At 41.5% G+C, this 10,433-nt stretch overlaps 1 protein-coding gene across 2 annotated transcripts in view; it reads right to left on the bottom strand.

The window, feature by feature from the left end:
- mtcl2 (microtubule crosslinking factor 2) overlaps window positions 1-9,931 on the bottom strand; it is a 79,136-nt gene extending 69,205 nt beyond the window's left edge. For both annotated transcript variants that reach the window (XM_011476824.4, XM_020704474.3), the window contains exons 1-3: window positions 8,612-9,931; window positions 5,671-5,772; window positions 5,231-5,353 (exon numbers count right to left, since the gene is read on the bottom strand). In XM_011476824.4, the coding sequence (XP_011475126.1) occupies window positions 5,231-5,353; window positions 5,671-5,772; window positions 8,612-9,565 (1,179 nt within the window). In that variant the 5' untranslated portion in view covers window positions 9,566-9,931. The remainder of the gene's footprint in view (window positions 1-5,230; window positions 5,354-5,670; window positions 5,773-8,611) is intronic.
- Between the last annotated feature and the right edge of the window lie 502 nt (window positions 9,932-10,433).

Genomic DNA, 10,433 nt, shown 5'->3' with positions numbered 1-10,433 from the left:
CAAATCATGGTGGTGAGGCTGTGCCTGTCCAGATGCTGCAGCTTCCTGACGACTGTCGGCTCTACTGCTTTCCTCTATGAGAGGACCGGTGTGAGCCTAAGGTCATGAGAACATTCTATTCATATCTTCAAAGTGCCGTTTGGAATGTCAATACTAATTGTTTTTATAATTGTGCCTCTGAAAGGTAAGATGTGTTTTTCAAATTGGATTTGTTTTAAAATAGTTGAACTTTAACAGGAGGAACAAAAAATTAGTAATTTTGTGTTATGCCATTACTTTAATGTCTGTACTTCTACAATAATTAATAATAAGTAATAAAATACATAATAAAATAAGTAATAAGTAATAAAATAAGACTTAAGTGATGATTTTTGGCAGTCCCACTGAAACCTTCTACTGTATCTGGACTTCAGCTTTGACGGATTGTCAACAGTATCAAATTATCAAAAATGTGAGGATTAAAGTAAACACCAATATTAAATTATTGATAAAACAGCGCAAAAGAGGGCAAAAATGGCAATAAATGGTTACCTAAAATGTGCTAAAACAATCCTCTGGCAGCTTTAAGTATTTAACGAATCAAATAAATCTGTTTAGGCATTTGACCAATCGGATGGATGCCTTCACTTTGTTGACCAATCGGATGGAGCCCTTTTATGTTAGATGTTCGCCTCCTATGTAGACGATGGTCATTTGGAATATAATATTTGAACAGTTCCAGTGAAATGGAAATTACATTTTTGGTTGTTTCGCTATCTGTTCATGTATGGCAAGTTATATCGTCATCACGTTATTGATCAATGTTCATCAATATTATATTAAGTTTTCCACATATCGTGCAACCCCAGTGCCTCATGTCATTTTTACTAGAACATGTTTAATCTCCCTTGACTCAGTGCTCGTGCATTTTAGGATTTATCCTTAGATAATTGTCTATGCTTTTAGAGCTCCAAATGGCTTTGCCTTTCCTTACCTCTCAGAGTTGCTGCAGCCTTACTTAACCTTTCAATCACTCAGGTCAGTTGATCAGTCGCCCCAGAGTGAAGACTGTGATTTTGCTGCTGCAACTCCCAAAATGTAGAATGCCCTGCCCTTTTATATACAGATTACTTTTATTGATTTCTTTTCTTTTTTTTTTTATCACTAGTATATTACCGGTAGCTTTCATTTATTTTTTGGTGCTATTTAATTTAGCAAGTTGCTTAGTGTGCAGAGTTTTTTCTTTGTTTTTTTAAAAAGGACTTTTTGAAGTTGGACTACAATGAACTGGGGAGCCTCTTGAATGGCACATGACTGACAGTATCAATGTTAAGTTCTCAAAATCTGTGCATAAATGGTCAATGTCACATTAAAGAGGCAACAAAAACTCAGTGTGTAACAGAAATACTTTTAGTTTTATGAAACCGTCCCGTTTGGATGCACACGCACGCTGCAAAAGGACCTGTGTTTTTTTCATATTTTGGCTTAAAGAGGAAAACGAGTTCAACACAGCAAACACCCTCTGAATCTCTTCATCGCCCACTGACAAAACCAATTTGCTGGAAAAGAAAAATTCTACTAAAATTTAAGATGGAAAGCTCTTCTGAAAAGTTCAGATAAAATGAGAACGTTTGGTAAACTACTGAATTAATTATCTATGGAAGCAAATAATTACTTGTGTGTTAACTTCATGAGAAATCAAACAAGTATTTCCTTTATTCATTTGTGTGTGTGTGTGTGTGTGTGTGTCCAGATGTCTGTGGCCTGTGGGAATGGGAGAAGTGTGTGAGCAGGACAGGAAGTGATGAGGTTATTTCTCATGGACACTGAGGCAGCTGGGAAAGCCCAGAACAGCCACGCTACCACACAGACACACTTATTGTCACAAAGTCAGATGTTAACAAGCAAACCACAGAGATGCCGAAACTGGTCCAAGGAAAAGCATGTGACAAAGTGTTTCACAAAAAATTAAATACATGAACATTTGCTCTTCATTTCACCACCAACTCACTAAACTTTACGAGGGAGAACTCTGAAATCATGAGAACAGCCTGACACACAGGAGATAGACGGCTTTGAGAGTGCACATTTTGCTGATTTGGTTGCATTTGCGTGGGAGTGACTCATCAAACCTAAAGCCTAAAGCACCGACAGTAGTTAAGCCACTTTTCCAAAGCAGCTCAGGACAGAACTGCTCAGCAAGTTAAGGTCAACTCAGACCACAAGGTGCTAAAACTGGCTTTGGCCAATGCAGACTTTAATTCAAAAGACCAATTTTGTTTTGTGTGTGGGGAAAAATAACTACTTTGGTAGTGTAACACTTTTGATTGTAACTTATTAAATAAAATGATGTTTGTATAAAAATTTTCAGCTTTTGTATTTAAAACCGCTAAAATGAATAATGGCTTTTCGTGAGTTAAATTCACTGCAAACACTGGGACCACTGAACTGTTTTGAGTTCTAAATACGATAAATACAAATCAAGGCCTCAGTCACCCATATGTGTCTGTATGGGTGCATGTGACCCAAATGGTGTGGGTTTTGGGGTTGTCCGGACCCGTAGACAGGAGCGGCCACAGGTGATATGCAACTCCCTGTAGATCAACCATAGGGTGCCCACACAAACTTTAGTCTGAATGTCCAATTTCGTCATTTCAAACAGTCAGGTTCGACGGCAAGGACCCCACAAGGAGCACGCAAATGGAATCAATGTTTTGGTAGTTTTTCCTAAGGAATAAACATTTTATAATACACTTAAAAGCTAAAAAAAAGATTTTGCATGGTATGGGCCTTTTATGATTTTGTGTGGGCCACCTGCGCGCCCATGTCCACACATAAGAGCAGTTGTGATTAAGGTATAAATCCCTTTAGCAGGGAGGGATTTCTGCTGATACACCAGAATTATATAACAGAGTATGAGCGTTATGCAATAAGTTCTTTCAGAATGAATGTCCGATGATTGGACATATTAAAAATAACACTGAAAGCTAATGCACTTAGCTAAAGGAAGTTTGCCCTGACACTGTAGAGGACACTGTAGAGGCATCTTAAACGTCAACAGGTCACCAGTTTTTGTGCCCACATTCATGCATTAATCAAGTGTACAAAAATGCAACACACAAATAAAAACATGTCATTGCACAATTAGTGTAAGACATTTCTTTGAGAACAGAACTTAAATGGTCATTTGTTTACCTATTCGACAGAAATCCTAGTAAGTTTTTGAAAAACTCAAAATTCGGATGCAAGCTCATTGAGCTTCTATAACTTATAGTACATGGAATTGCAGCTGGCCTGTTGAAAGCCATTGTTTTTCATTTAGGTAGCATTAAAGAGATATTCCAGCCCAGCTGAGTCACCGCAGTGGGAGTGAGGGAGGCTAATGATGAGAATGAACAAGGCGAGTGAATATGAGAATAACCAAATAGGAGCTTATAAAGTGCTTAATGCACTAACACAAGCAGGCACACACATGCACACACACAACCACAATGTGTAACCTGACCTGCAGTCTGAGAGGCTGTGGCCCTGCTGTGAGGAAGACACAATCAGCCTCGTGTTTGGGAGAGACACTCAAAGTCAGCTCAGGTTTGCCTCTCAGCTGAGTATTTCCTTCCAGTTTACAATCATCTTTCTCAACTGACAAAGACTTTTTGCTTTCAACAAAGGCTTCATCTGTCATCCAAGACATAAGCCATTCTGCCAAAATGAGGACATGACTGATATTAAAAAAAAACAAAACAACAGAAAGTCAACGCTTCATCCTCTCAATTTGATTGGCTCATTTGAATTTTCAAACAAAGACCAAACCCTCTCAGCTAACAGTGGGAGGGTCACTCATAAATGTACAGCCATCCTTTTCCTTTCCCTTTTCCATCTGTCTTCCTTCCACCAAAAACCATCCAGATGGTGAGACAGCAGCTGAGAGACAGACAGCAGCAGCAGGCAGAAATCCCTCAGACTCGCACTGTCTCGCTCTGAACATGCATAAAGGCCTCTTTGTGTCTCCATCAACATGGAAAGCATTGCAGGAATGCTGCGAATTTCACGGAGAACAACTACGGTCCTGGTTGAGTTCTAAAGTTTACCCGGAGCTGAGTATGTTTATGTGCCAAGCGTCTTTGATTTAGGATTCCTAAAATGACTGGAGTGACTGCTGTGTGAGCGAGAACTCAAGGATGTTTGCATCAACTGCAGCAGTGCAAGTTCAGCTTTGTGCTAGCTTGTTTTGGTTGGACTAAAGACGAATTTGTTCATGTAAACTGATTGTGAGGTTTTCCAAAACAGTCCCCATGCAGTGATCCCTGCTTGTAACAAGATGAAGCAAAAAAAATACAGCATCACAGCTTCAACGCTATGGTCCAAATTGGCCATAAAACCACAAAAAAAAAACAGACAAATGTGATCTAGGAAAATGATTCATGCAAACTGAAAAAACAAACCTTTGAGGGTACGACTGTTTGACTGGTTTTAGGATATTTTTCATTGTAGTACTCATTTCCAGAAATAACAGTGGTGTTGAAGTACTGATGCACATCATTACATTGCCAAAAAGAAAAAAAGGGTTCAGGACAATGGAGAGATGGTTGAAGTACTTTACACAATGTCTTGTCCTCTTTGATACATTTTTAGTGTTTTTGGGCAAAAGGAGATCTTTTATCACCAAATGTTTGTTTACTTAGTTTGAACCAACGATTTGGTTTATGTCTCTTCTATTTTGTGCATCATCTTCCATCCATCCATTTTCAGAACCCTCTATATCCCATTCGGGGTCAGGGGGCTGCTGGTGCCAACCCAGCTACTGCTAGGCAGTGTACACTCTGAACAGCTCATCAAAGATTTTGCAGGACCGCACCCTGGCACACACTTACATTGGACACCTTAGGACCATTTACAGATACCAATCAACATATGAAGCATGTTCTTGGGCTGTAAGAGGAAGCTGGAGTGACAGGAGAAAACCACGCATGCATGGGGAAAACATACAAACTCCACACAGAAAAGTCCCAGGCAAGATTCAAATCAGGGCCTTTTTGCTCTGAGGCAAGACTGCTAACCACTAACTCTTGAGTTACTGGTAAAAGTTCAAAAAGGTATCCAAAAACTTGACTGAATAACTTATTCAATCTCTGATACAGAACTCTCACCTCAGGTTTTCATATTTCTTCAGTACTTTTACTGATTTTTCAGGAAGAGCTGCACTTTTATTTCGTCTTATGCTCATTGTCAACCCACAGCTCAGGATTCTTACTTTAACGTCTTGTTCCAGCGTCCTTATCAGTTCTCCATCCACCTGGCCAGTTTGGGCCACTCTGAGAGAGCGCCGCTCTACTTTCCTCAGGCGGTACTGCAGGATGCGGCACGTCTTGTTTGCCTGATAGGAGACAAGTCAGAAAATGAGGCTAGGTGTCATCTGTCTAATGGCTGACAATAGTAACTGAGAAATAAAGATGAAGATCAAGAAAACAAACAAAAACACGATGACATTTTTTTAAACTGTTTAAAATTATGAATAAAACATGTTTTGTCCTTCTTAAATATATAAACTTCATGATTTAAGGTTAGTCTTCTTGCTCAATCCAATATTCATGTTATAATTAAACTTATTAAATTTCCACGCGAAAATAACACATGACAAAGAAGATTTCGTAAATATCCTGCAATAAATCCATCTTTTAAGAAGCTCCGTACTTGTTCTAGCTGCTGCCGCAGCTCCTGAAGCTGGTAAACATCTTCCTCCATGTACATGTCCCTCATCTCCAGCATCTCAGACCTCAGGCCCTCCATCTCGTCCTGGAAACGAGAATAAAACGAGCATATAAGTATGGAATTATTTTTGACAAACCTAAGAACAAATAGATATATTAGTTAAACATTTGGTCGTAGACACAAATGGTAAAAAGATGATATTAATGTCATTAAATTGGATGAAAATGAGATTTTCATTTGAGCCTATCAGCCATGATTTCCTCATCCCTTCTATTCATATGTAAGATGTAGTGCTAGTAATAAGTCTTTAACCATCAGAGACATACAATGTACTTCCAATACGATTTTCAAACAAAAGCCTTTGCATCTAAGCATGTGTGTTAATGAGGAACAGCAGAAGAAGGAGCTGTAGTAAGAGTAGTGCTGTCATCATTTACTACAGCTGAGAATGTGGGTCAGCTTCTGCAGAGTATTGCAGCAAGCTACAACCGACTCTTGGGATGTGTGCGTTAGTGTGCATGGAATACCAAAGCAAGTCAGGGCTCAACAGCGATTGCAGCATGCCCTCCTGCAAACTGGATGATAAGCATTTACATTTTGACAATTAATCGTTGAGGGATAAGCAGCCATGTGGGTACGTTTGATTAAGGAGTCTTTCTTAGAAGGTTTGCTGATGAGCTAAAAGATCTGCATCCGAACACCACCTCTTCCTCTGCAGATGTGCAGAGGAAAAGGATGATCATGGACATGTGGAAGTTAAAGGAGGGCTTTGAAGAAATGAAGAAAGATCAAAAGAGGAAAAAGGAAATGACAAAGATTAAACAAGAAATTATTTAAATGGGCCAAAGTGAAGGTGAAATCAGTGAAATATGATAGAATAACAAAATTGAAATAATAGAGACTTTCAAAAGATGGTTAAACAAATGCCTAGAAACTAAATCACAGAAGTTAATGTGAAGAGACCCAGAGCTGATTCTCTGACCTGATTTTCTGACCTAAGATGGAACAGTGGAAAATTGGTTGTCATGTGAGCAACCAGCCAGTCAGGACAAGAAATCAACCAATCAGCTTTCACCCGCAGAATCAGAGGGGACATGCTAAGCATGAAAAGGAATACATGCTTCTGCTGTGATTACACTCCTCTTTTCATGTTTCTAGACTACATTTTTCTAAAACTGAGTCTAAGACACATTTTCAAACGTTGCAGATGCATTACTTTGTGACATTCAGAAATTCTGGATCTAGTTCTTTACTTAGGTACTTTTTTGGTGTCTCACCATAATAGTTTATTGGTATTTGGGGGATCATTTAGTTGATGATCAGATAGTTAGATTTGCATTGATTGATTTTGAGCTGGAAGGTCAATTGTGTTAAAAACACCAAAAACACAATTTACATTGGAATGGGTCTTTAAGATTTTAACTTTTTTATGACACAATGCTGAGGACTTTTCAAATTCTGGGACAAAAAATATCAGTAAAGGGACAAATAAAGGCAGTAAACTCCACTTCTGCTGGACTTCAAACTATTTTACATTAGGTATGTAAAATGCAAATAGGTTAACATTTCAGGCTTTTAAGTGAAGCACGCTAAAAGCATCACAGAAACTTGTCTTCGTTCTAAAATTGTATCCATGAGACAAGCATGCCTTAACGCCAACAACTGAATCTGTGGGAAACTAAATCATGGCTTTGTCCGCCAAAGTCCTGATTTAATTTATTATCTAAGTGAACTTGTGACTCAAATATTTTAAACTGTCCACTTCACAGAGCCATCCGTGTGTTTACAGCTGTAGAAAAGCATGTTTGCCAGCATGTTTGAGCTGTGTTCAACATCTACCCACATACTGTGATAGAGCTGCGATAAATTTAAAAAGTAACACAAAACGTCAGTTAGTGTGGTTCCCTGAACCCCCATCATCAATCTGGCAGTAAGCAGAGGCTGAACCATATGCAAAAACAAATGAGCAGACAGGTGTCTTTGAAGTTAAAGGACAAAGTCAAAGTGAAATGCTTGGAATGAGTCGAGCAGAGAAACGCCATAAAGGTATTCTGTTTTTAAATGGTTTCTTTGATGACCAAGAGCCTCCAAACTACGGCAACAACAGACAACTTTACTGCAAAGCCTCCCATGAGGCTTCACGGTGGTCCAGGGTGGTGCCCCAGCCGTCCTGTAATGTGGAACAGAAGAACTATAGCGAAAGCAACGACTATAAAGAGTGCATCCAGTGGGCTTTTATCACAAATTAAAAATCACATGTCCCTTATAGGTGGATTGAACTTGTTAACCTTATTCCTAAGATCAGCATTATCTCACTAAAAGTAAAAGAAAGGCACACCAAACAAACTTTTAGATTACAATCTGATGACTATTGTCAGTTTGGGATGGGATTAATGATCCTATTGGAAAAGAAAAGCTGAGGTCATGGTTCTGTAACACATAATTCCATTTTCTGATGGAGCATTTTAACACCTTTTCGCTTTGTATGCATCACGCTGAGCATTTCCCCTGAAAAGTACCGGGTGTGTGCTGCTGATGGCACGGCTCCAAGCCCAATCAATCTCCAACAATTAATGGCTTGTCTGGTCAGTAGCAGTGAGAGCTTCAGAACATGCTCCCAAATTGATCCCTCCCTTCATCAATAAAGCTTTCTGCAGACTTGAACAGTAGGTTAACCTACTGCAGGTTGACGCCTGCAAAGTTGGGAGTTCTAGTCCTCCTGTTATGACAAACCAGTTTTTTTTTTTAGGCGTCTTGGTATGAAGGTGTACAACTGTTTATGCTGATAAAAGCACAGACATACATGGACGAAGCAATGTATTGGTGCAAGCACAAATCTTTGAATAAATGAAGGAAAAGTGTCAAACAAAATGAGAATTGAATTCCAGAGAAAAGCTGGAATAGTCAAAGAATTGGCTCTTACTTTGAGGTAATCATTCTCAGACCTGAGCTCCTCTATTTCCCTGATGAACTCCTCCTGCATGCTGTCCATGAACTCCTCTGTCAGGTCTGAGAAGGCGAGGGAGGTGCTGGCTGGAACCCTGCTGTCCACCGAGGTGAACGACCGTTCCTCACCGGGGGATGCGCTCCCTACCCCGGTCTCCGTGCCCACAGACAGTCGGTCCTTGTCTTTCTCTGCGCACCAGCTGGTGGACTTGGCGACTCGCTGGTTCGCTGCATCCGCCAGCCAGCCTTCCCTGGGCGGCTTGTCGCCCTCCGCTCCGCCGCCCCGGCTGCTCCTTGACTCGGCGTCGCTGCTCATCGCGTCCGTGGAGAGCTTGTTCTCCTCCGAGGCGCAGTCCGACAGCTCGGAGCTGCTGTCGGTCGGGGAGAGCTTCCCGGGCGCGCAGCCAGAGTCCTTGGATAAATCCTCGGACCCTGTGCTGGCGTCAGACACCTTTCTCCGCCCCCCGCTGCTTTTAGCCGTCTTGGATGCCGAGGTCCTGGACACCCCACCGGAGGATTTACTGGTTGTTTTGCCGCCACCCCTCTCAGCCTTCCCGTCCTTCGCAGCGAGGCTCCCCACCGGACTGCGCCTGGAAATGCGGCTTCCCAAGTGGATCATGGCTCCGGGCTTCACGCTCAGAGTCGGGGTCCCGATGCCCCCGCGGATCTTCGTGAACGACCACCCCGGTACATCCTTCGGTCTGGCCGGGGACGGAGCCCGGTGGATCTTTTTCTTCTCGCCTGGAGGCAGCACGGGCGCCGCAGCCGGGAGCCCGGTGGAGTCAGGGCGGTCGCTCTTTCCGCCGTCCGAGCTCTCCGTCCCGCCTCCGCTGTCCATCTTCTGCCGGAGATGGAGTCTCCGTTCCTTTGGCGAGGCGATGGCGAGGCGGGTCGGAGAGTTCTGAACATCAACCTCCTTTGTTTTTGTCATTCATTCCGTTTGGTACCACCCGATAACGGCGAAACGGCAGCCCCTATTCGCTGAAATAGGCGGCAGAAGTTGGAGACGGAACTGCGAGGCGCACAAAGAGGAGACGTCCGGCGCTAATGGAAGCGCGCGCGGCGCAACAGGACCAGCCGGAAGTTCCAAACCTGCAAAACATTCAACGGTTCCGATGCAGCTTTCTCCTGGATGTGCAGTGGATTTAGAGGGAATCCCGCCTCTTGTCTTTGTTGTTCGGATTCTGCATGAACTGCATTGACTGGCCGCTGTTGTTTCCCCTGCCAGGTCTGAGCGAGAAGAAGCGCCGAGGCGCTGTTGTGGCTGTGTGGTCACTATCTCTCCCCTCCTCTCTCCGCCCAGATACTGGGATGGAGCTGTGGAGTAGCGGACTCCTCTGCTTTCTGCAGTTTTCTGTCTCCGCCACTGCAGAGTTTACAGGAAAAAATGTGCAACAAAGCAGAACATGACACATGACATTCAAATGACCCACTAAAGTCTCCATTAAACTCCAAAAAAATCTAAACGTAGTATAAAGCAAAAAGAAGCAAAAGTAAAAATATAAAGTACACTGATAGGCCTACATGTAAACAATAATTTTTGTGTATTTTGGAAACAAAAATGCCCAAATGTCATTTCTTGTATCGAAATAATTATCATGTATTTTTAAATGTCATTTTTTTACTTATTATAAAGTATATAAATTTTTGGTTTTAATGAAACATTTTATTAGTGGCAAATTAATTAGTTATTTCTGGTTTTTAATGACTAATTGATGCACTTTTTTATTTATTAGCTCTAAATTATTCAGTTGTAATGTTGTGTTTTTAATGACCAAATGATGCATGTTTTATTATTT

This window comes from Oryzias latipes, chromosome 7 (assembly GCF_053564925.1).
Source record: "Oryzias latipes strain Hd-rR chromosome 7, Olatipes_Hd-rR_3.1".
NCBI lineage: Eukaryota > Metazoa > Chordata > Actinopteri > Beloniformes > Adrianichthyidae > Oryzias > Oryzias latipes.
This window is presented reverse-complemented; position numbering and strand designations above follow the sequence as displayed.